We start from the raw sequence: 27,474 nt of genomic DNA, 5'->3' as shown, positions 1-27,474 counted from the left end.
TAGTATCATTAGTCATTCTTTTAGCTCTATGTGGATGAATAAAACAGTCTTATAATACTGTTGGATTCAATATTTGTACTGTTATGAAATATGTTAAAATATGAGATTTGTAGTGGATTTCATATGGTTGTGAGCCTTTGAAAAGTGAATATTTAGTGAAGGATCGCTGTAAATGCTATAGTTATATGACAGAAAGCATGATGCCATCACTATCCTAAAAATGCTGTTTTACTGTACAGATTTAGCAGTTTGAATTTAAGCACTTACACTAGTATAGCTTTAGTTAAAAGATTAAAAATCCTCCACATCATAGGAACTTGCATGTCAAATATATCATTCTGCAATATAGGGAATAGTAAAGGAAGTATTAAAAAACACCAAGTTCTATCATTTAGATGACAAAGTTATAGATCAGTTGATGATATTTAAAAGAAATCAAATACCTTGATGCAGCGCTACTGGAAACAGAGCTGCTTCTATTTCTTTTCCTCCTCCTTTTGGTTATTGTATTTCTTTTATGAAAACGAAGGGCAGATTTATAATCTGATAAAACTGAACTAATGTGTTCTTCAAAGAAAGCGGACAAGCGCAAACTCATGCTGTAAATCTATGGAAAGAAAAAAAACTGTTCAAACATTCCTGGAAGGAAATGCCTGTTCCTTTGAGATAATAATTTAAATATTTTTCTAACAAAAAGTTTTTAGAATTTAAAACATTGCTTTTTCTCAATCTCTTTTGACAAAGACTAAAACTGAAACATTATTACAATTAAATTATTTTTGTATTTCTTGGACAAAGAAAGGTAAATGATATTTATAGTTTTACTCATTTTTATGACTCGTATGAGCATTATATGGAAAAAAATGCTCCTTTCCACTAATGCAGAAAACAGCTGGAAAAGTTAAGCACACGTACCTCTAACACATATCAGGACAATGTGTACGTGATGTCTATTCAACTACACTACCTTCAAGAAAAGTAACCATTCCTAAACATTAGTGACATTAGTGTTTTTTCATAGAAGGAATAAAACAGAAAGATGTGAATTCCTTTTTCCACTAGAATACCATTAAGAACCTAATAGAAAGTTTGTCAATTTTGTTTTAAATTTTAAATAAAAGCAGCATTTAGTTACTCGACATACTTTTCTACTAATTTCATTTCATTTAAACAGAAAAGAAAACAATTCAATTATATACCCTTGATCTTTTGCTTGGTGTATATGCTTTGGAATTACTAAAAATAAGTCTGACATCTTTACATAACTCCATTGGTGACTCATAATTCCCAGCCTCTAAAGTCTCTCTAACGGTAGCAAAATCCATTGGAGTGTCAATGATGTCTCTGTAGTCCTAAGAGAGGGAAAACAAGTCATATTAATAATATAATAATAATAATGCATTACTTCTCATAACAGGGATTCACATTCAATTTCTGTGATGACTGCAAGTCCAATAATCATTCCTCGTTTCCCTCATCAAGGCTCCCTTTATTCCTGAAGTCGTTTTTATTTTTTTCATGTCCTCTACCTTTTACTGCAATCAACACAGGATTTCTCTCATTCAAGAACCTATAAATTCTGCTTTTTTTTTCCTTCAGAAAGAGGTAAAGGGTAGAGCTGTGTTCGAAAAAGGAGATTAAAAGAATATCGAAAAAACTCAGTTCCACAGCTACAAGTTTGATATAAAAAAACCCAAAACTTTATACTACCCATGAACTCTAAAGGCTGCTAATTCACTGAAACATAATTGTACCTTTAAAATTAAGAGATAAAAAAATAAAAATATGTTAACATCCCATGTACGTGAAGGCCTGAGTTCTAGTAACCTCAACTGCGGTACTACAGTTACTATAATTGGGAACTTTGTAGTAATCAAGAATTATGAATGTAAATATCTGTCACAAAGCCTTTGTAGTTCATTCCACGGAGGAAAAGTGCAGTCACCCAAAGTCTCCACCTAATCAATTGTATATTGTATATACAATTGTATAAGATAAAGCAATAAAAACAGGCAAATGAAAGGAGAAAAAAGCAACAGAATAGGATAAAATGATCCAAATATGGTATCTTTAAAGGAGTAAATAATACTATACCTTTTCCACAGCCCCAGAGTATGTAACTGTATTTTTCGAAATACAATAACTTGACTTTGCCCCATCAAGTTTAAATTATGATCAAATATGTTTGACCATAAAGCAAACAGTATTACTGCCTTTGACAAATAGGGACAGTTTTATTTCTTCCATAACAACCTGCAATGCCCTTTATTTCCTTTTCTTGTCTTGCTGCACTGGCTAGAATTTGCAGTACTATGTTAAATAGCAGCTGTGAGGATGGACATTTTTGCTCCACTCCCAATCTTAGGGGGAAAGCATTCAGTTTTTCATGATTAAGCATGATGTTAGCTATAGGTTTTTAAACAGATGTTCTTTATCAAGTTACGGAAGATCCCCTTTATTCCTAGTTTTCTTAAGTCTGTTTTTATTATTAATGGTGTTCTGTTTTCTTAGATTATGTACTTGTCTTTTTGGCATCCATTCAGCACAGGGCCAACTATATTAATTTTCTTATTTTTGTATTCTTGATAATGTGGCATTTTGGGGACCAAACAGACCTAAGGAGAGACTGCCCCCTTCCAAGGGCTAGGCAATTCTTAGAGATGGCAAAGGGTTGTACTGGGAATACAGCTTTCATATGTAAACCAACCATGTCCTTAAGCAACCCTCACACACCAAGCCAGTATTTCCTCTGCCATGAATCATCCCAGGGTCAGGTATCAGACAACCAGAGACCACCCTTATGCCCCAAAACCAACTGGAGTAATTCAAAGTAGCCAATCTTAAGCTGTTGACTATGCTCTGCCTTGCCTTTCTCATGGAAACCTCAGTAAAGGCTCTGGCCCAAGCTTGTCCTTTGCCCCTGTGTTTTTTGGCTGTGTTGGGTCTTCGTTGCTGTGCGAGGGTTTTCTCTAGTTGTGGCGAGCGGGGGCTACTCTTCGTTGCGGTGCGCGGGCTTCACTGTGGTGGCTTCTCTTGTCGTGAAGCACGGGCTCTAGGTGCACGGGCTTCAGCAGTTGTGGCCTGCGAGCTCTAGAGCGCAGGCTCAGTAGCTGCGGCACACAGGCTAGTTGCTCCGCGGCATGTGGGATCTTCCCGGACCAGGGATCAGACCTGTGTCCCCTGCTTTGGTATGCTGATTCTTAACCACTGCGCCACCAGGGAAGCCCCCGCTCCTGTCTTCTGCAACGTAACTAAGACCCTGTGCTTTCCCCTGTGGCCCTAAGTGGTTATTTGGTGAACCCCTCTCTGGGACCTTAAGTGTAATAAATTTCTTTCTTCCAAGACTCATTCTTGTTTCCTCCTGTGGCCACAATGATTACACCATACCCAACATGTACATTCTTAAAAGAAATGAGTACTGAATTCTGTCAAATGCCTTTTCTGCACTGATATGATCATGTGATTTTTCTTCTTTAGTAATGAATTCTTGACATATTGACTGATTTCTGAATACTGAACTAGCCTTATATCCCTGGGAAAAAAACCCACTTGGTCAGGGTACAAAATCATTTTCATATATTGCTGAATTCTATTTGCTGATATTAGGAATTTTTGCACTTTCTTCTTTTGTACTGTTTTGTCTGGTTTTGACATCAGGGTAACACTGGCTTCATAGAATCAGTGTAGAAGCATTCTTTATCTTGAGGAAACTGTGTAGAATTTGTGTTAGTTCTTTAAACATCTGGTAGAAGTTTCCAGTGAAGACTCCTGGGCTTAGAGATTAAAAAATACATACTTGGGCTTGCAAGAAACAAAAGGAAATCCACACGTTTCAAAAACAAAGAGAAATGAAAACCAGAGCACTTTAGCATTAGCTCAGTTCTTCTAAGAGGTTTTTTGGACGGTAGGGTTTGAATTAGTCCTGTTTATCACATTGCTGGAATTAAAGATTTATCTTCTACATTTAAGATTACATGTTTCTTGATTTTTAAAATGACAAGTCATTTATGATATTTATCTATTGATGAAATTTCTCTATTTTCATCATTGCAAATTAGAACACATACATAAAAAAACAGATAATAAAGACTTTGGTGATACCACATCCAGGTCATGATCTCTTATAAAACGTTTAATTTTAATTTGAAACCATGAATGTTATCTGATATACAATCTTTAGTAACTGAAAAAAGGAATAACAAAAAAATCACTTGAAGTGAAATTTAGATTGCTAAAACTGCATGCAAAAATAAATACTTGTAACATGTTTACTCAAACGTTTTACCACGAATTCCATAAAGATCATAAATTGGCATAACCCACATATATAGTAGTGCCACCTTACATTTATATATAGTGCTTCAGTGTAAAAACTATTTTAATGTTGAATAAATAACTAGTAATATTCTCATTCCACTTCTATAACCCTGTAAAGAAGGTTAGAGACAGGTATAATTATTCTTGCTTCCCAAATAATTTTCATAGTAAATTCACAGAATTAGTGTGGAAAAGAAAATAGTAAATATATACTCAGATATGAAAACTAAATAACTTGCTCGAAACTGCAGAACTGGTAAGAGGCAGAGCTGGGACAATAACCCAATTCTTTGGAGTCTTAGTTCAGGGTTACTTCTTTTTTACCACACTGTTCAATTTAGATGCTCTATGTAGCCAAATGGATAATGAGCAGGTGTATGAAATAAAAAAGAAATAAACTATAATCATAAAAATAAATAGTAAACTGTCACGTATAAGAGATGTATATGTATTTATATACATATATCAAAATCAAACTGACAAAGAAAGTATTTTCAAAAATACTTACTGGGGGACTTCCCTGGTGGCGCAGTGGTTAAGAATGCGCCTGCCAATGCAGGGGACATGGGTTCTCGAGCCCTGGCCTGGGAAGATCCCACACGCTGAGGAGCAACTAAGCCCGTGTGCCACAACTACTGAGCCTGCACTCTAGAGCCAGTGCGCCACAACTACTGAGCCTGCGCTCTAGAGCCTGTGCGCCACAACTACTGAGCCTGCGCTCTAGAGCCTGTGCGCCACAACCAGTAAGCCTGCGCTCTAGAGCCCATGAGCCACAACTACTGAGACTGTGTTCTAGAGCCCGTGAGCCACAACTACTGAGCCTGCGCTCTAGAGCCTGTGAGCCACAACTACTGAGCCCGCACACCTAGAGCTGGTGCTTCACAACAAGCAAATGAGAAACCTGCACCCTGCAACGAAGAGTAGTCCCTGCCTGCCGCAACTAGAGAAAGCCTGCGTGCAGCAACGACGACCCAACGCAGCCAAAAATAAATAAATAAAAATTTTTAAAAAGCTATGTGCAAGCACATTAAAAAAAAAATACTTACTGGATATTCAAGAAGATCTACTGGCTGGCGGAAAGGCTCAGAATCTTCACACTGAAATATGAGATTTAACAATTCTTGACACTGTTTCTTCCATGCTTGAATATCATAAGACTGTGCTCTGTTACGTAATCTTCTTCTAGGCTGATGGTCCTAAAATTAAAATGTTCAAATAATATTAATAAAATAATACATATAATAAAATTTTTATTTTTAATCTTGGATAATGAGGTAATATACAGTGATTCAAATAAAAGAAAACATCATTCACCTAGTTCTGAAAACCATGCATTGTTGTGATGGAAACTGATTTGGAAGTTAATACTTAATCTGTCTTTAAAAATAGTAAGAGTAAAAAAAATGCTTAATACATTTTAATTCATATAAGGCACTTCTGTTAAAACAAAGAACTAACTTAGTACCTTCCTCTTCCGGGTAGAAGTTCCTGGCACATCAGTGTCTTCTTTTTCTTCTTCCTTTGAAGCAAGAATTTATCAGATTCATAAAATATTCTAGGTTTCACTATATTCTATAGTTTTTTAATACCAATTATCTCCTTTACATTTTGGAAAACCCATAGTATATATGATGCTGGAACACTTTATTGACTCATTAAAAAGTCTCCCTCCACCCACCGTTTAAAAAAAATTATAACAATTCTGAATCATTTTTTTAAAAAAAGTTAGCAACAGCATTAGGCAAAAATAATTTTCACAACAGCATTTACCTGAAAACTACTGTGTGTAAATTTCTTTTTACATATGGAACATAACCAATGTAGTAATAATCATAATGAAATATTAAATACCTCAGAGTCGGACAAAACTTTCTTCTTCATTGAATTGTAGAGCGGAATTATGTTATAACAAGTCTGATCCCTAAATAACAAAGAAATGTTAGTATACAAGACTGGAGTCATGAGATTTTTGTCCTTTAAACCTGTTAGTAAAACAAGATTTTAAGATAAAACTTGAAGCTGAAGCCTTCTTCATCAGTTGACTCCAAAACCCTATGGCACACACATCTGCCCCTGCCCCTCCACTCTATGTGAAGCCTCCACTCTGGCCTATTTCATTACACCAAGCCCAATTCCCATCTCCCAGGTTTTGCTCAGTTCACTACTGGGCCTGGAATGCTTTCCTTCATTCTTCAGTCTACAAGGAATAGCTAGTATACCTTCTGTCTTCTAATTCCTTCTTCCTTTTATTCTTAAATGTAGGCATTCCCTAAAATTTTGTCTTTAGCCATCTTCTATACCTTTTGACCAGATAATCTTATATATCTGCAGTTTATCTGTGTTAGTGAACTCCAAATTCCTATAATTTGGTCTGACTCTTCTGAGATTCCTGACACCATCTAAAATTCTGCATGTCTAAACCTAACTGTTGTTTTCCACTTTCTCCCTTTTCTTTTTAACTTTTTTTTTCAACCATTCTTACAGTAATGCATGGTTTTTCACTATTCCTTCCCTTGCCTCCTCCTTATAAACCCAATCATTGGACAAGTTCTGTGATTCTACCTTCAAAATCTCCTGGCATCTGCCTCTTTCTCACTTCCATAAAGTAAGCCTCCATCGCCTCTTACTTGGTCAGCTGTAGAAGTCAATCTGCAGTCAGTTTAATATTTTTAGGGCAATTTGCATCATGTTATTCTCATGTTAAAAAAATTTCAACAGTCCCTTGCCTTTTGTCTCCTCCCTATCTGTTAACATTAGACACTGCAGTCAAATTAATATTTTTAAGGCATAGCAAGCACCATGCTATTCTCAGGTACAAATATTTTCGATAGCTCCTTGCTCCCTGTGCTCATATTTTAAGTACAGTTCCTCAGATCAGCATTCGAGGCCCTCCACGATATGGTCTAAACTCGAGTTTAGCATACTGTATCCCTATTACTTCTGCTCATGTACTCTCTACTTCACCTGATTTCAGTTACTCGATTCCCTTAACAAATATTTACCTTCCTCCATCATGCCATTCCTCATCCCTGGAACTGCTTTCCTTTCATCTAACTTCTGAATCAGTATCTACCTTGTCCAGAACATCTTAACATACTTCTCCCTGTACCTGAAATCCCACCCTTATAGCCAGAAGTGACCCTATCCCTCATCTAAGCATTCATACAAACTCCTTTTACTTTTTCCTTATATTACAGTTACAGATTTATCTACCCTACAAAACTGTATTAAGAGGATAATTATGCATTTCTTTCTATCTCCAAGTATCTATTACAACACTTTGAATATAACTATTGCTTGAAATTTGGCCAAATAACTCAATTAAGAAGTACCATTACCAAAATTTCAAGACATACTAGACATCTTGAAAAGTAACACTAGCTAAAAATGGTTCTTAACAAATTGTATACCTCTAAAAAATGCCAGGGATTTATTTTTAGATATATACAATGTAAATGTTTTATTATTTTATTTTAATCTGTTCTTATAAGGCATTTCAAAGTAACTATTTGAAAGAAATACAATTTCACAGATTATTCCAAATGTAAAAATGATTGTTTCATCTAAATTATTTCACTAAAATATGAATTTACTCTATCATGTGATTCTACTGATTCCTATCTCTTTGGAAAAATAGATGTACATAACATATATAAAACACAAAATTACAGATTAAAAACTTTATAGTTAAGATACTATAAACTTTTACAACCAAGTATATAAATAGTTTTCTGAGGATAACTAATTTTTATTATCTTATTAATTCTTGATTATCAATTTTACTGAAAAGCAGCAAAAGCTTAGCAATAACAGCCCCGAAACCAGTTGGAAGGCAACAGTTTTCTTTAGAGAAATAAGGTCGAGGAAGGGCATAAAGTTTATCTTACGAATTTTCTTTGGTGGTTTATTTATATTGCAATTACCTACATTCCTTAGCAAAACAAACAAAAACAAACTCACCTAATACCAAGAAAAGGGACCCTATGATTATGCTGAGTAATGAGAATGAAGCTGGAGATGTTTTAAAAAAAAAAAGCCTCAATAATCCCTTCATGTAAAAATGAAAGCTGAAAATAGGTGAATACTTAAATTATAAAATACCCAATTCTCTTAATGAGAAAAAATTATCCAATATAAATAAACTTCGTATGAATTCAGAGCTGTATTTCGTAGAAAATATACATATGATTCATTCCTCTGGCTTCAATTTAGAAGACTCAATCCATTCTATGAATGCATAAAATCCGTAAGACAAGGAAGTAAAAGTCCTGCTGTCTTAAGAAGTTGAAGTTGTAGTTATCATCACTGTTGGTATGGAATTAATGAATGAGGAAGTAAACCTGACTTTGAAGAAGAAAAACCTTGAAAGTTAAATTCAGTTTCCTGCTGATGTATTTGAATACTTGTTCCAAAACTTGATAGGGGTAATACAATGTTAAGATGAAAGGTTCTCAAATCAAATGGCAGACACTCATTTACTGTGAAAATTAAACAAGTTAACCTCTAAAAGATTCAATTTCCTTAACTGTAAATTCCAGATAATGATCTCTCCCACCTGTAAGATTTTTATCTGACTTAGAAGAGCTAATTTAGGTAAAGCATTATACATTCAGTAAAAGCTTGCTATTATTATTATCGAACACTGGATTTAGAGAAAGATCCATATTTTCTTACTTGAATTGCAGAACACAACTGTAACACAATCTCTTTGACTCTAATTATTATCAGCCAGTGAACTAAACGCTGCTTCTTTAGACAGACATACGCTTCCTATTTTGAGTGGAACTATGCTTATAGCACAGCACGTGACATGATGTATAATAAAAAATGATTGTATTCTACGTTTTGGCATTTTACATTTTAAAATACTGCCATTAATTATTACAGTAATATAATTAAGTGTGGAAAAATACTCACTTTATAAAATGTAGAAGAAGATCAGTCACAAATTTAGCAGATTTCACAATAGGGCTTCCAGGCTCATTAAACGTTCGTGTATTATGCTCTATATACCGAACTTCCCACATTAAGGAAGAAACCCTCCTTTAAACAAACAAAATGCAGAAGTCTTATTAATCTCTTTATACTTAGAAATACATGCACACATTTTAAAACCAAGACATTCAGACTTTTTAATTGCAGTCTTAAATCAATTACAAAACTCACACCTTAAAAAGCTGTTTTCAAAAAAACAGAACGTCATTTGTGTTGGGCGGGTGGAAAAGGTAGTAACGTTATGTACTGGCATAGAAAATGTCTGGATTTGACACATTAGTCTATCAACAGGGCCTTCTTTTAGGGAGAAAGACTATAAGGAGAGTAGCAGGAGAGAAACAGTGGAGTTTTAGTTTTTGCTTTACATATTCCTTTCATGTATGGTGTAATTTTTTGGTAATAAGCATATCTGACTTTTACTTCAAAAAGGAAACCAAGCAATTTCAATCTAATTCTATTACTGGTAATCAAATGACATTTAAAAATGAAAAGCTAACTAACAGCTTGCTTATGAGATACAAAAATATAAAAATATGGTGAACATGTTAGTTTACTAAGAAACCTAACGAAATGAAAATTAATTTTTTTTTTACACTAAACAGACAATGCAGTTGATCCTTGAACAATGGGGGAGTTAGGGGCACTGGCCCTCCTTGAAGTCTAAAATCCGAATACAACTTTAGAGTTGGCTCTCCGTATCTAAGGTTCCGCATCCATGGATTTAATCAACCATGGATCATGTAGTACTACAGGTACGTATTTATTGAAAAAAAAAATCTGTGTATAAGTGGACCCGTGCAGTTCAAACCCATGCTGTTCAAGAGTCAACTGTACTAAAATTTTGGTGTTTTATTATTTTATTTCAGCAACTAAAGAAAAATCCAAAGGCAGATTCTAGAATATCATCCAACTTAAAATGATAAGGAAGAAAATACTCAGGAAATGTTACTGATTTTTGAACAGAAAACAACTGTATGGAATTTTTAAAGAATTATATATAATTGTGGATACAGAAGCATACAGAAAAGCTTCTGTGCATTTCCAATAGCATTTACAAGGCTCATTCTAATAAAAGAATCACAGGCCATTTTCAGAGTACCCTATAGAAACTGTGTGTAAGATAAGGCATGAGGATTTAATATCAGTAGGGCAAACTGACAGTGGTTTAAGACTGAACTAGAAGTATCAAAGAGGAAAACTACAAACTGTAAGAAGTCTGAAGCCAATGAGCAGAGAAGAAGCAAAAAAGCTCGAAACAGTGAAATAGCACATGCAGGCATCATTATTATGAAATAAGAACATAACTCAGGTCTACAACTACATTATTTAGTTAAAAATCAGGCACTTTCTAATTTATGTAAGGACTCTGTTCCAAAAGATTTTTTTCCTAAGTTGGTTAAGTTGGCTAAGCTAGGCTAATGCCAAAAAGCCTAATTAAGCTGTAATGTGTATTGAAATACAGTACTCCTTAGCAATTCTCATGTTGAGCAGTATTTCTATGAGAAAGTATATTTTTAACAATGGTGAGAGATGGCAGAAGTTTATCTTTCTAGATGTAGTCCAACTACTAGTGTGTAGAAAACAATTCTTTCTCTCCCTTTTATTCTCCCACATCTTGTTCCATCTCTGAAGCCCGGGGTGTAACTCCTAAGGTTTAACAACTTAGGGGCTTAGAGAGAAATAAGGATATAGTTAAGAATTTCTTCTCCATCTCCTGTCTTAAACCTTTAACGTTGAAAATGATTTACTTAAAGAAGTGTGCTTCGAGAGGAAGACGGCTGGGAGGCACAAATCACAGGTGATTTCCTCCTCATCTCAATGCTTTTGACAAATATTAATGAAGCAGCAGCAGAAATACCTAACGAGATCAGAACGTAAAGTCCAATGCCTTAGTTTTCTTTATTCCAAGTGTTTCTCGGTGAAGTGACTCCGCCCAGCAGGAGACATTTGGCAGTGTCTAGAGACATTTTTGGTTTTTCCAACTAGGGGCTGCTATTGGCACTTAAGGGTAGAGGCAAAGGATAGCCCCTCATAATGAAGAATTTTCCAGCCCTAAATGTCAGTAATGCTTTTGTTGAGAAACCCTACCTTAGTCAGTAGGGAATAACAAATGGTGTTTTCAGCACCAGGTACACACAGTATCAAATTAGAATTACAATTTAAGTATTAAAAAGAACTAAAGGCACATTTTACACAGAAAAATATGAATACAAAATATGATGAAAAACTTCCCTAAGAGGCTTCCCTGGTGGCGCAGTGGTTGAGGGTCTGCCTGCCGATGCAGGGGACACAGGTTCGTGCCCCGGTCCAGGAAGGTCCCACATGCCGCGGAGTGGCTGGGCCCGTGAGCCATGGCTGCTGAGCCTGCGCGTCTGGAGCCTGTGCTCCGCAACGGGAGAGGCCACAACAGTGAGAGGCCCGCGTACCGCAAACAAACAAACAAACAAACAAAACCTTCCCTAAGTTAAAATAAATAGTAATGTAAAGAACTGCAGTACTATAAAACTGATCACAAAAATAAAGTTTTAATGCAATTATTATTTAAGTTAAAATATTGTTGGCCTGGTAAGCAAAAGTCATAAGAAATGTGAAAGCTAAAAGTCTGATTTCATTACGTGAAAACAATGGACTTAACCTCACGTTTTTGTTTTTTTGGTTTTTGTTTTTTTGCGATACGTGGGCCTCTCCCGTTGCGGAGCACAGGCTCCGGACGCGCAGGCTGAGCGGCCATAGCTCACGGGCCCAGCCGCTCTGCAGCATGTGGGATCTTCCCGGACCAGGGCACGAACCCGTGTCCCCTGCATCGGCAGGTGGACCCTCAACCACTGCGCCACCAGGGAAGCCCTTAACCTCACTTTTTGATAAGACATTTTAGGCAATAAACCTACAAAGCCTGCCCAACATTAGAACTCAATGTTTACAAAAATTGTTAACCAGCATATGCAAATTAACTGAAATTGCATCTTTTAAAAACTCTAGTTATATTTCAAACTAAGCTACGACTATAAAAAGTACCCAAAATTTTCTTAATTTCATTTTTCAGAAGTATTCATAAACTAAATAAATAAGAGAACACACAATTTTTAATATTATTCTATGAAAAAATCCATGAACAAATATTTCAATGGGATATCTAGGAGAAAATAAAATATGTTGGATTGTTTCATAAAATACAACACAAAGACAGTGACCATCAATTCATATTTGTCTCTAAGTGTGGTCTATAGACCAGCAGCACCAGCATCACTGGGAACTTGTGAGAAACGCAATCTCAGGTCCTACTCTAAACCTACTACCAGATTCTACATTTTAACAAGATGCCCAAGGTGATTTGCATGCACACTGAAGTTTGAGAAACACGGCTAGAGAGGATCAGTAAAAGGGTGAGAGAATCACTTAGCTTTCTTTTGTTAGTAGCTACAGCAAATGGTTCTAACCTGTAAAACCTGTTCTCCAGTCTTTGTTTAATTGTACTTAAATCCGTTGGATATGCCACTACAGTGCAATACATGGGATAGGCTTGCAGATCCACAGGAGCCACAAATGCTGAAGCAATGTCTAAGGGAAACAAACAAATACGTTTATAAATTTATTTTTGTATTGCTTAAAATACTTCAAAATTCTGCTTGAATTAAGCCTTAATTTCTAATCCACATAACCATTAGTCTACCACTATCTTCTGATAGAAAATACATACAGTTTAGCTAACACATAGTCTCACTTTTTATTATGTCTACATTTATACTGCAAAATTCTAGGAGTATTTATTTATGGACTCCTTAGAAGAAAAGAGATGACAGACAATATATAAAACTGACTTATTAAAGAACATCTACATGTATTTCTATAATTAAAACCAGGCCATTCCTGAATCTATGTTATGTGTTTGACAGTAATTGTTTTGACATAATTACTAAAATTACCTAAGATAGTATCTGAGACAATAATTAAGTGTTGCCCATATTTTAAAAGACTTCAGATGAAAATATCATCCAACATGTGTCTCCAATATCTTCAGCTCTTATTCATGTTAATTTCTCCCTTAGACTCTTTAAAGCTCATTCCTTACTGAAAGTCTAGGTTAATACAAACCACCACACTAGTTTAGAGTTATTTTGGGCACCAAAAGTTCAGATAATCATGCTTTGTGGTCATTGTTCTTTTTCTGTTTTTTTAAAATAAAGCAAAGCAGTTCATATACCCTCTCCCTTCCCTTTACAAATATTCTATTGTGTATACGTATATCAAGTTAAGAGGAAAACTGGTACAGTTACCCATATAATTCAGCTTTCAGCCCTCCTCTTTCAAGTCGCATCATGTCAGCGTGAGTATGTGAAGGATTCTAAAATTAGGTTCTGGAGGATCTAGGTTTTTCAATGGTACCCCTGGTGTTTCTGGGGTCCCTTACTCTGAAATTCAGCTAGAGCAACCTCATTTATAACTGTTTTAGATATTTAAGCCCTGCGTAAAATCGCACTGAAAAAAAAATACCACTTAAAAATGTTTGAAAACAATGACATGATATTATGGAAAAAAGTTTTGCTTGAATAATAGTATTTTTCCTTTCCTTTGCTTTCTGGCAACATCTTCTATCTATATTCATGTGTTACTATTATTTACCTAGTGTCATCAACTGGTTTATTCCTGTAACAATTCTTTCACATTCTTCATCCCTGGGATTGGAACCCCATTCACCATCAAGAGGCTTATAAATCAATGATCTGCATTCAACATCAGTTAAAGGAACACTGGTACCTAGTTCTTCAGGAAATACAGCTGAAATACAAAGAAAGAAAGCAGATTTAGTGAAAATATGTGGTAATTTACTAATATTTAGGTTACCTTTAGAAATCAGAGTTAATATTGTTATAAAGTATAATTTTGTAAATGGTAAGTATATTCTTTATTTTCATTAAAGGAAAGTATGTTTCAAGGGTCAATAAAATTTATTCTTTAAAACACTGATTTCATAATTCTCTAGATGAGCATATAATTACTTCTCCAAAATTATACCTGACAACTTGCTCTATTATCAGTTACAGGTGAAGGAGAAAGTATTCCTATAAAATGGTGCAAATTTAAAAGTTTTCTGAATCATTTCATAATGTATAATCTCCATGTTTACTTTGATAAAACACACAGGTGAAACTGAGCAAAAGTGGTATTCTTTCAGAAATGCTTCAATCAAAGGCTCAGTTTTTTAAAATGTGGGAACAGAGAGAATTATGAATACTGACAGATGATTCTTACACTTTTTGCTCTTAAATGATGAAGGTATGCTTTCTGCATGCCTGAATCTTTAACAGAATCATTACGGGGTGGTGGTGACATAAAATCTACAAATCTGCCAAGCAATTTTTTCTTTGAACTAGACTTCATGAGAGAAACATTTTGAAATATGCTACTATTTGTTTACAAAATTTCTCCTCCTCCCAAAATGTAATTAAACTCTATAAGTGCCTATGTACATGTATCCAAATAGAACAAAAACAAAAATCACCCCCTCCACATAGCAATATATTCAGGTAGAAGACAAGTAGTATATTACTGTCACTAATTCATTTCAAGAAATACCCCAGGCATTACAACATCGATTAGCTTCATTTCTCTCATATTCACAATAGTCTGATGTGACTTCAAATTCAAACCTTCACAAAGGAGAGAACTAAAACCAGAAGAAAAGCCATGTAACACATTTACAAGTTGATTAAGATATTTTAAACAGCTCTAATTTAGCAATGAGATGAAAAAGACATTATTGGTATTGGTATCTCAAAGTGATAATTTCTAGAAAGTACTAGTTTTGAACAAAATCAGCATGACCATTTTCTCATTTCTAAGATTTACCAGATTGGGTTTAGTTTTCCCACATTGTCTTTTCTCTGCTTTTTTAGAATACAATAACTAGTGAGGAACTCCATTTATAAATGATTATTTCTACTATGTTACAAGTCAGGCTTTTTTTTCTTTTTGTTTTTTAAAATCGTTATTCTTACATGACAGTAAAAGTAACATACTATTAAAAAATCAAACAATACAGAATAATGTAAAAGATAATTTGTGGAAGTCCTCATATCCCCACGCCTTATAAATGACCATTATTAATAATCTGGTATATATCCTTTTAAACCTTTTTAGGCATATACAATTGTGTGTGTTGTATTTTTTTAAAACTGAAACAAACATGGACAATGAAATAGAAAGAAAATGCAATCTCCAGGCTTCAGCCACATTGGTCTTTTCTCAGTTCCAGGAAGATGTCATACTCACTGCCTAAGGCTAACTCCCAAATCCTAAGGCAATGCGGCAGGCCATATGCAAGATGATGGTTATTATTATTAATTATAATTACCTATTCATTGAACCCTTACATGTGTCAGGCTCTATAATAAGCACTTTACACATATGATATCATTTAATCCTAATAGCAGCCCTATAAGGAAAGTATTAGTTTACATAGTTTCAAAAGCTGAATCCTAAGAATCTGGAGTTTTGAGATTTAAAGGAACTTGTCAAGATGACATAGATAAAAGACAGCAGAGCTAGGATAGGAATCTAAGTCGTACTCAAAAGCCTGAACTCTTAAGTATTACACTGTATTCTACGTATTCTGCTGGAGTTACAAAAATATCTTTGATCCCAAGTGCTCATCTTCTAGAACAGCGGTCCCCAAACTTTTCGGCACCAGGGACCAGTTTCATAGAAGACAATTTTTCCACGGACGGGAGGTGGGGGTGGGGGGTTGGGGGGGGACTGGGATATGGCTCAGGCAGTGATGCAAGCGATGGGGAGCAGCAGATGAAGCTTCGGTCCTCGCCTGCCACTCACCTCCTGCTGTGCGGCCTGGTTCCTAACAGGCCGCGGACCAGTAGCGGTCCGCTGCCCAGGGGTTGGGGACCCCTGTTCTAGAGTGAATAATAATTAACAAATCAGTATCATATTTTGCTGTAATTAATTTCAACCTTCCCTGTTAAATTACAGATTCCAAGTGGGCAAGGATTGTCTAATTTTTTGACTGTTATGCCTCCCCTACCTCCAGGGTCAATAATAGGTAATAAATATTCGTGGAATGAATATTTTCTACTCGGTCTTCATTAAGAACTCTTTGTAGTTGCAAGTTAGCAAATCAGATTTTTACTTAAGAAATTAATTCCATAATACAGATGCAAAAAGCTTAACATACACTTACCATTGTTAGGTATAAGCTCCATATCCCAAGGACTCATCTTTTCTGTATCTCCATTGTCCCAGCTTAAAGGAAGGAAAAGCTTTATATTAAAAAATCTAAATATTGCATTGCAATTTTAATAAAATCACCTTGTAAAAATAATTACTTCAGTGTTTAAAAGTAGTATCTTTATCATTTTATTAATAGGCGGGGAAAACATTCAAAACAAGTTAGGCTGAACAAAAATACAATACTTCCTTACCAAACATTATAACACTGAAACAAACTATCAGGGTACTCAGGCTGAAGAGGTTCCTGGCTTTCAATTGTTCCAAACCACCAGGCATCATCTATGACTGATCTGAAACGGTCACCTGGACAAGAATAAAAGCCATCTCATTACTCTGAAATGAAACACTGCTGTTGTTACTCCTCTTTCCTTTAAGATACTTAAATTGCCTGTATGATTTTAAAAGACCTACGAAAAATGACCTACACACTCCAAAATAAATAAGTAAATATATAAAATCAGCAATACTGAGGGAAAAAGTTATTTAATAAGCACACCTGAAGTGTGACTGACTTTTCAGCACCATTTTTTACATTTTATTACGGTAAGGAGAAATTCACTCTTACCTTAAACATTTTTACCAATCTAGCACATCATTAGGACTATGCACAAATTTTTCATTCAAATAAAAACACAGATAATTTCTTCCCCAAAAATATTTATAGTCTATCTTGAATTCTTTTTTTTTTTTTTTTTTTTTGTGTTATCCTTCCAGGGACATTTGCATTTTATTCATTTATTTATTTTTGACTGTGTTGGGTCTTCGTTTCTGTGCGAGGGCTTTCTCTAGTTGTGGCAAGCGGGGGCCACTCTTCATCGCGGTGCGCGGGCCTCTCACTGTCGCGGCCTCTCCTGTTGCAGAGCACAGGCTCCAGACGCGCAGAGCTCAGTATTTGTAGCTCACGGGCCCAGCTGCTCCGTGGCATGTGGGATCTTCCCAGACCAGGGCTTGAACCCGTGTCTCCTGCATTGGCAGGCAGACTTTCAACCACTGCACCACCAGGGAAGCCCTATCTTGAATTCTTACTTTCTGTAGGGAAGTTCCTCTAACCAACAATTAAGAGTCCAGCCTAAAAACAAACCAAACAACAACAATCCAACCTGCTTTCCTTTGACTCAATCACCCTTAAGTTGCTAAGTGTACACTTATCTGTACACTCACTTTCCCTTTCCTATAGAAACAAATAAAAAAGAAACAAAAACAACTAATCTTTGTAATAGTTTTGATCCAAGACTGGTTGAATCTGTGGAGGCAGAACCCATGGATACGGAGGGCCAACTATATAGCATAAAATGTATTTAAAAAAGAAAAGAAATTTAATGACAGAAAGCTGGAGTCAGGCTAAATTAACAGAACACAACTGCATGTTGTTGAGTTATATATATGTGTATATATATACTCTGAGTGGGTATGCACTGGGATCAAATTTAGATTCAAATTCAAGCATTCTAATGGCCAATGTTAAGAGGGAAACATGATCTATTACTAGACTAAGAGTAATTGCTCCTCAGATGCATATTAGTGACACTACCCTTAGTGAGAAGCTAATACATAATTTAATAAACAGCATTACTGACACCTCCGACACCTTACAGTAAACATAATAATGAGTTTCATAAAGCTATTTCTTACAATCCTATTGTACCTAGACTGATGACAGTACGCTAAAGAGGAAGAACTGGATAATGTGTGCCTGACCACAATGAACGATACTGCAGGCTAATGACAATAAAGTTAAGCAAGGAATAGAGTCTACCAGAGCAAGCCTTAAACATACCTGAGGACAAGCTGAAGTAATTATTATTGATGTAATTTTAAATGGCAGTTGGTAGATACATGTAAATATCTTCAGAAATAGAAGAGGAACTAGTATTAACTTTAGAAGAAATAGTAATCTATAAATTTAGGGGAGAAAAATGATAAGATCCAAATGATAACATTCTGATGTAGATCCATTTGAAATATCTCTCTGATTTGTCCAATACTTGCCGTATTTCTTTGCTTAGGTTGTCAGTGCATTTCTAGAATGTTCTCCTGGACTCTGACTGCTAATATTTGTTCCGCCAATTTATTGGCGGATGCGTGTCCTCAAAAATAAGAGATGAAATTGATCTTATCAACTAACACATGTAAATAATTTTAAAAATCATAGGTACCAAAGGCTTACATCTAAAACCAAGAAGAACTTTTAACTCTTTCTTCTTGAATTTACTTACGGTTTTCTAAATAATGAGTATATAGCTATTTCTTCACTCATCAATTTTAGACATTAAGTACTGGTCTCTCTCCATATAATTGTATATAAAGGGTATGTGCATTTAATTTAATTTAATTTAATTCAGTTTTCCTCTGTCATGACTACACTGTATAAATATTGTTTGCTAATGAGCCAAATAGCACACAATTCCTTTCCTATATAATTTTGTATAACTGCTTCATTTTCTTATGGTTGGTTTTCTCTGAATTTATGATTATGTCTTCCCACATTCTCTAATAGCTCAAACTATAAAACACTCTTCAATATATAATTTCCCACAAAGTCAAACATCTTATACAATTTATCCATTTAACTTTTTTTTCCCTGATGATTTCACTCTTAGAGGACAATGTTTTCTGGACTGTTTGTTTTACAGACTTGCTAAACAGCTGCTATCCTGAGACTTCTGTTGACTGTTATTTGGGAATTCCTTTTGTTGCTTTCCTGTTCTGAATTTCCTGTCTCCTGCAGAGATCCCGTGTCTTTTTCTTTTCTCCCTTATTTGATGGAACACATCTTTCAAAGCTTCCAGAGAAACGGTACATGGGATGTAAATTTTTTTCTGTAACTTGCATGTCCCTAATTTTAATGACTTGCATTTCCATAATTTTTCTTTTTACAGCACACATGTAAATTTCTACGTTTACCAAGACCAAACAAGAGACAACAAATCACCACACAAAGGCCTTCCAATGGCACTGGAAGAGGGATGTAATGCCACGTCAACTGATGTGCTTTTTCAAACCAAATAAGCCATAGGGGCACCAGAGTCTACTCCAAGATGACACAGTGGTCCTGTCTGAAATTTTTAAAAGGAATACTCTAGAAAATAGCACATCCATCTGTACATAAATGAATGCACCTTAAATGCCTGGAGACTTCTAAGGATTTTAGAAGTTTTTTTTTGAGTCTTGATTACAATATTAGCTTTAATTTTAACAGAGTTAACCAATAAAAGAAAAATGTCAGTTCAGTTTTAGTCCCAGTCCAAATTATTAAACATTTTGAACTGGAAGACTACTTTTGCTTCAAGTTTGAATTCTGTCATTAATTCCTTTGTATAAGAATTTAATTCAGCACATAAAACAGCAGAAGGAATAGCTATAAACAATCTTATACATAGTTAAGAAATATAAGAGAGAAAATGTCTGGAATTTCAGCATCACCTAAATTAGAAGTATTTTCATTCTTAAAAATAAATTCCTGACACAATACCTTACTTTCTTATTAACATCCCTGCAAATGGCAAGATTTCTGATTATCTTTACCTAAATTATGAAAAATAGTAAGTCACTTATTAGATAAAACAAACATTACAGCTTCTAAATAAATTACCCACCTATATTCCACCGCCTATATTTTGCATCGTCAAATTGTTGTCTCAAGACTAGGAAATCTATAACATCAGGCATATCATGGTACCTAAGTACAAACAGAAACAAACTGATTAGGTCATATACTTACAAATATCTAAAAGGCATTCAAATTTATCTGGATCTTGAAAAATAATCTACAATACTAAGAAACTATTGCCTCTTTCAACAGTCCTTACTTCATGGTAAATGATCCACCGGTCAGTTTACCAGTATCAGGATCCAGAAAAGCAAGTTTAAGGCAGCAAAGGGTAGGCAATCCCACTTCATACTTTATGCCAACTATTTTCATCAGTTCTTGTTCCTGAGGAAGATACAGAAAATAAGAAACCATCTTCACAAAATAAACTGCTAAACATAATAAAAAAAGTTATCCATTTTAATATTGATCTAGGTGATTACTCTGTATGTATATGTAAAAACCCACTGAGCTGTGTACTTATCGGTGTACTTTATAGTATGCAAGTTATATGTCAATTTAAAAAAGAGAAAACAAAAGAAAGATAAAAAATAAAAAGGAAAACTTTATCGAAATAAGAGTTTTCTAACACAGTTCCAAGGACATGGAAATAATTTTAAACTACTGCTGATAAACCTAGAAATACTTCCAAATTTACAAAGATGAAGTTTGCCTTAGATGTTAATGCTGTCCAGTCCTCACCATAATTACATTTTATTCCCAATTTATAAACTACTGGAATATATAAATTCAATCTTATGTTTCTTTAGAAATTAAACACCTTCTACTCCCCAGATTGTTCCAATTAGAAAAGGCATCTTCATGATAGTTTCTTATAGTGAAAATAGTAACACTCAATACAATTTCCTCTATAATCACATCTTTTTGGACTATTAAATTATAAACACCATACCCGTAATTCCATTTTATGCCATGGCTGTTTTTTGGGATTGATACTATAAATTTTATTTTTCCGGGCCATTTCAACATACGCTTCATGTCCTTGTCGGAAATAATAAACCTAAAAAGTAAATAAAATCACAATTTTAAAACTTGAATGTGTTTCCTTTGACGCAAGATGCACGGTATCAGCTGAAACTGCAGAGAGAATTTAATGTCCCTTAAACTAAAAAAAATTCTAATATTTTGATTTTTTTTCCCCCTTCTTTTCCTCAAGCTGTCCTACTGTCACTTAATCATAACCACAGTGTTCTAAATAACATTAAGAGGTTAGGATAAGCAGTTATTTTTTGGCTTTTTGGTTTCACCATTTTATTTTTGGATTCAAAATAAGTTCATTTATGTCGCATAATAAAGTAAGTTGTAACTAGGGGTCATGTTTAGTTGATTATTCACCTACTTTTATAGCAAGCAGTTTGTACAAATGCAGGAAACTTTAAAATGAAAAATATATTTTCATATATATTTTCACATATATTTTGTCATTATAAAGAGAGCAAGGCATATATTTATCCTCATTTATGGAGGTCAAATTTAAGTGACTCCTGACTACCACGCTGGAGAACCGGTACGTGAATACAGCAGTCTGACCCCAAGTGTTCTTCCCACGACACCTCCCACAATAAATAGTTGAGCTTGTTAAAAAATGCTGCTGGAATTTCAAAAAATGCTATTAAGTTCTTAGCAATATTTTGGGATACCCATTAGCTTACACACATTCATTCTAGTCATTAATATCATTATTGCTCCAGCTGCCTGGAACTTTAGAGTTACTTATTGCTCTTGCATTAAAAAGGTTTTGTTTTCCTTTTTTTTTTTTTAAACTGTCAACTGCCACCTGTCACTTTCTACTGTTAGTGTGCTCTGCTAAAGAAGCCTCTATTTTAACTCCTAACTTATTACTATGAACCTACTGAACACCAGATAACCCTGCCTCTTAACATTTACGCATAAAACAAGGAGACATGAACTCCTGAGTGGAAAAGTTTGGTCTAATCTTACATTTTCATTTCAAATTCACAAGAACATAGTCCAAAATGATGGCCAGCCACCATATTTTCTTAAAAATGAAATGATATTTCGAATATAATAGATTTTTTTAAGATCTAAGGAACATATTATGAACATTATAGTTATTTAAATAAAATACTTCTTTGAAATAAAAGTAAAAATAAAAGGCTGAATTTTGTTTTTCCTTTACCATATAAATATATTTTAGGAAAAAGAAAACTGGCCATAAAATCCTCATTAAAAAATACGTATTAGCTTTTAAAATGTCAACGAAACCTCTATTCTCTTACAATATTTAATTTGCTATTGCAATTTTTACAGTAGCCTCAAAAAAGATTATCAGTAAAGCTTTCCTCCTAATTTTCCTTTTTCCATATACAGCTACAAATATGTAAAATGAGATACTTTCTAAAACTGCTGCAATTTTCTGGAGTTCTGTTTCAAGAGCTATAAAAAGTATTTAAAGTTAGTTGAATGAAACAAAGGGTATTTTTTAAAAGCTAAAAAATACCTCATCACCCATTTGTGGCACAAATGGACATCTTCGGGGGAGAGTATCTGTAATCCATGTTGAAGGTAACCATTCTTCTAACGTCAAACCGTTTTCCGTTAGTTCTCCCACAGCCAATCTCTAAGTGTAAAACAATATAAAGTAATATTATCATGAAAGCATTAATCAATCTGCCCCTTAAAATAACTACAAAGGTAGTTTAAAAAATAAAAGGGGAAGGGATCTTTGTACAAAAATGTTTATTAAGTATTAAAAAGCTTACTCTGGGAAGATGGCAGCAGTGGCAGTATAGTTATATTCGATTTCTCCAAATCACTCCATAAAAAAAGAACTAGATAAACCAAAGCTCTACAGACAATATTCAAAACAAAACTAGGTGACAAGATATTCCCATAAACACCAAAGTATAAGCTGTGTCTCCTTTCTTTCCTCTCAAAATTCTATCAGTTTCATAAACACTCTATGTAACAGACCGAAGCATATTCGATATTTTATTTTAAAAAATCCTAGTCATAAGCGTGTTAGTAAGAACTAGCTAAGATATTCTCATATGGGCTGAGCAGTGCCAAGATACAGAAGGCTAACTGTTTGCATGGGCTGGGCATTATACTTCCACATAGCCCAAGAACATTCCTTTACTCCTTTTAAAGTAGCCATTTCACACACAAGCTTCTAAAAAAATTTTTTTTTCAGATTTTTTTTTTTTCTTCAAACAGAATGCTGTCAAGCCAGGTCTCTTACTTTTGTGAATAGGCCTTTGAGAAAAATTTAAAAATTTCCGGTCACCTACAGGTGGCCATCATAGCCTGGATATTGTTACCTTAGACTTCGGAAAAATGGACTTTGAGCTGAAACCTAACATATGTAAGTAGAGACAGAAACTTCAATGCAGCTGATTAAAAATGTTTTGGTTCAGTGTTTGTAAACTAAGATTTCTAAATTTTATTCTCTTGCGTTTGTTAAAAAAAAAAAAAAAAGGTGGTTATAAGGTAGTTATCACTGTGAGTTAATGAAAGTTCATGGAAAGGAAAAAGGTCATAATGGGTGTCGAGAACACCATCTGCAGCAGGTATGCTACAGTTGCTACTTAATACTCATTTTCCTATTAATTCTCTCCTTCCTATTAACCACCTTTGTATTTCTCAGTTAAGCACATCAGGAGAACTCTCTCTGGAGAGTAAGGGAGGAGTAAAGGACTTTGGCATTTACTATACGTGAGATGGATCCATTGGAGAATTTTAGGCAGAAGAGTGATAGGATCTGACATATTTTAAAAGGATCACTCTGGATGCATCACAGCAGGCATCTGCAAATTATGGCCCATGGCCAAGTCCAGCCCACTATCTTCTTTTATAAATCAAATTTTATTAGAACAAAGCCATACCCATTCGTTTATGTATTGTCTAGGGCTGCTTTTAGGCTACAGTGGTGGAGTAGCTGGCCCTCTACAGAAAAAGTTTGTTGATCCCTGCTTTAGAAAACAGAGGCTAGGGGGATGAGGGTAGAAGCAGGAAGAGAGATGGAAGGCTACTGCAGTAATACAAGTGAGAGTTCACGTAGCTGACACTAGCATGATAGCAAAAGTGGTGAAAACAGTCAAGTACTGAATGTATTTAGAAGACAGAGCCATGATGATAATTCCCTGATGGACTGAATGTGGAATGAGAGAAAAAGGAGAATTACAGGGTTTTGGTGTAAACAACTGGAGTTGTCACTGCTGAGATGAGGAAGGCTGAAGTGCAGCACCTTAGAGGGGAAAGCTTAGAAAATAAATTTTGCTATGTGTTAGATTTGAGATGTGAAGCCACATGACATGTGAACAGTTATTTTATCTACACGTAGTTACTGAGCAGCCACTACTGTTATGCACTGAGCACATCACAGAGTGAGATCCACAGATCATATCAGTCTTACATATGATGAGGTGTTCAGTTAAAGTGTTTGAAAGAGGTTTCCTTTGACTTAGTAAAAAGGAAAAAAGGTAGGAAAAGTCTAAAAATTACTTATTCCAGCCTCAATATGAACTATTAATACACTAAGGCAAGCATTTCTTCCCAGAATGTCGATTAGGATAGCTAACAACTCTTACCTGAAGCCAGGTAAGTTGGATATTAAATAGAAGTAATCATATTTGTAACTGTAAGACTGTGGCATAGACAAGAATCATTATGATAAACATTATGACAATTCCTCAACAATTCTTGGGGAACCTAGAAGTTTTGGTTAAAGTAGATTTCTGTCAGTTAGTACTTACAACCACTTAGGGGATAAAATGCTTTGACATGTCTCTAAATTTCCAGCCTCATGAATTAGGATTTCTTTAATTTTGGAGATACAGGTAACTGATTTATTTCCTTTCTATCCATGGATATTCTTCTAGGCCCACCTAAAATCTTATTTCTTCTGGAAAGCTTATGTGAAACTCTAAGATAGGATGGCCCCATTTGGTTTCTGAGTTATTATCTATAAAATTACTTTGCCAATCAAACATATTTTATCATGTGATATTTATTCCATTTTTTGCGGGGGGCGGGATTCAAACAACTTGTTAGTCACACATTGTTTCTGGAGCAAGTACTATGTCTTACACTTCTTTTTATCCACTGTATTGCTTTATAAACTGCAGGCACTAGATAAAAATTCATCGCTCTGATTTCCAGAGCTCCTAACAGCATAAGGGATATATGTCAGATAATATCTGAGATAACGTTACTGTATCTCTAGAGAATTCTATTTTTTAATAAGCATTTTCTGTATTTGCCTAACTGGGTTGTTTTTTCTTTTTTTTTGCTTAATTCAAACAATCATATGGAAAATATTTTCATTTTTTTCATAGACGCAATAAATATCAACTAATTAATGATGTCTCGGTTACTTTTCAGCCCTACAACTCTATGCGTAAGAAGGGAAATATTGTGTTTACTTGAGATAAGACGACTAAGGAATAAGAACAATTCTATCTACTGTTAGATTCACTGATAGGCTGACAACAAACCATGTGAACAAAAACCAAATTACAGGGAGTAGCCTGTAACATCCTAACCTTATGCTTTTTAAAATCTGTCCCACATAAATTTAGTGGCAGACAGACCCTGGGGTAATACTTTAAGCAAAACAGTGAAATGAAAATATGCCAAACAGTAACAGTGGATCCAAATGTAGCATGCAGCATGTGTGAAGGAGCCTGAGGTATTCGTTTATGGATAATCATCAAATAAAAGGGGACCAGGTGAAGTAAACTGCACTCCTGGGATAAAAGAATTATGTGAGGTAACACTGCAAACCTCAAAAGTTCATCAAAACGGTCTTGAGATGAAAAAAAAGTTTACCTCATTAGCCAGATACATGACTAAATCGGTTTTACCTGTCTACTATGTAAAGTAATAGGTCAGCCTACATTTATCATCACTGACAAGGAAGAAGAGAAATATTGTGGCTAATGTGTGGTACTCTCTTTGGTAAATATCCCCTAGACAAATGCAAAGGAGGTGACAAAAAGGATAGTAGGCTGAGGAATGCAGATTAAAGTAATCCATAATTATAAAGCTGAAACAAACAAGTGCTCAATGGATGCAGATAAAATAAACACTTAAGACAGAAGTAGTCCTAAAATGTTTCAAAGCTCTCTAAAGATAAAGACCCTACCGTCTCCCTAGTATAGTATTTAATTCCACAGATAACAACTTCTATTTGATTCTAAAAATGGCAGAGGTTTTAAAAAAATCTTCCATTTGTTTAACCAAATGTGCCTCGAATTTATAATCTTCTGGGGAATACAAAACATGTCCCTTGTATTTCATTTACTTTAGAGCAAAATTTAAATAGTTCTTGTTTTTAAAGAATTCCGACTCCGTAACAGCTAACAGATATTATTCGCATAACATTCATCTCTTGCTTTTTCTGATCTGTCTCAAAGTATCCACAGACTAAAGATGTAGTAATCAAACCAGTACTACTGACCTAAGGACTAGTGATGGCTCACATGCTCTGTAAATTAATGAAGGCTTGTTACCACAGTAGTATTTTCAGCAGTAACAGTAAGGATGGTTGAAAAGTAAAGGCAATTAAAAGACTAATAAACTGTGTGTTTTGTAGCACTATTTTTTTTACATAAATAAACAAATCCCACTGGAGTCTCAAGAAAAATATCTGCTCATGTTATACGATTAAGTGCTCAATATTTACAATATGGTAATTCTACAAGTTCATACTCTCACATGCTAAACATTTAAAAACTTGAGGCAACTAAAGAGATCTTAATATATTTTATTTTACTACTGCGTACTTCTGAGTTTTTTCTATTACTTGCTCTTACACCTGAAAAGTATTTATGTTCATCAGCTGCACTTTTAAAATGCGTGCTTTGTTTTTATAGAAAACACACACACACACACACATATATATATATATATAAATCAACCTTTTGTTTTCTTTCTTTGGGCTTCTTTTTCTTTGGTGATACTGGTCCATCTTTTTCTTCATTTACTTTCTTTCTTTCCTTTTTAATCTGTTTTTGCTTCTGTTTTTCAGATTCTTCTTCTTCATCTGAACTGCTTTCTGCTTTCTTGGTTTTATGCTTAGGAATTTTCTTTGGTGGCTGCAGATTAATTCCTGCATCTGCTGTCCAGTCAGAATAATCACTGGAGTAGTCACTAGAAGGAAAGAAGAGATTTAAAAAATACACAGACAAGATACACTTTTAAGACTTTGTTGTATGAAAACGTAAAGAAAGATCATCATAAAAAGTAATGACAGAACAGTACATACTAAATGAACTAAAAATATTTCCTAACTTTCAACTCATCTTCTAAATAGTTTCTTAGAAGTCTGTAGGCTTAATTTACTTAAGTAT

The 27,474-nt window shown here is 34.7% G+C and overlaps 1 protein-coding gene across 1 annotated transcript in view; it reads right to left on the bottom strand.

The window, feature by feature from the left end:
- The window catches only part of PHIP (pleckstrin homology domain interacting protein), a 122,689-nt gene that overhangs the window by 5,719 nt on the left and 89,496 nt on the right, over positions 1 to 27,474 (bottom strand). Inside the window, exons 23-37 of the mRNA XM_065888990.1 lie at positions 27,043 to 27,274; positions 22,623 to 22,742; positions 21,054 to 21,161; positions 20,361 to 20,485; positions 20,148 to 20,230; positions 16,743 to 16,854; positions 16,502 to 16,563; positions 13,933 to 14,088; positions 12,750 to 12,870; positions 9,235 to 9,360; positions 6,169 to 6,238; positions 5,783 to 5,836; positions 5,364 to 5,513; positions 1,200 to 1,352; positions 444 to 607 (exon numbers count right to left, since the gene is read on the bottom strand). Of these exons, the coding sequence (XP_065745062.1) occupies positions 444 to 607; positions 1,200 to 1,352; positions 5,364 to 5,513; positions 5,783 to 5,836; positions 6,169 to 6,238; positions 9,235 to 9,360; positions 12,750 to 12,870; positions 13,933 to 14,088; positions 16,502 to 16,563; positions 16,743 to 16,854; positions 20,148 to 20,230; positions 20,361 to 20,485; positions 21,054 to 21,161; positions 22,623 to 22,742; positions 27,043 to 27,274 (1,836 nt within the window). The remainder of the gene's footprint in view (positions 1 to 443; positions 608 to 1,199; positions 1,353 to 5,363; positions 5,514 to 5,782; positions 5,837 to 6,168; positions 6,239 to 9,234; positions 9,361 to 12,749; positions 12,871 to 13,932; positions 14,089 to 16,501; positions 16,564 to 16,742; positions 16,855 to 20,147; positions 20,231 to 20,360; positions 20,486 to 21,053; positions 21,162 to 22,622; positions 22,743 to 27,042; positions 27,275 to 27,474) is intronic.

The sequence above is a fragment of the Phocoena phocoena genome, chromosome 12 (assembly GCF_963924675.1).
Source record: "Phocoena phocoena chromosome 12, mPhoPho1.1, whole genome shotgun sequence".
NCBI classification, from domain to species: Eukaryota; Metazoa; Chordata; class Mammalia; order Artiodactyla; family Phocoenidae; genus Phocoena; species Phocoena phocoena.
This window is presented reverse-complemented; position numbering and strand designations above follow the sequence as displayed.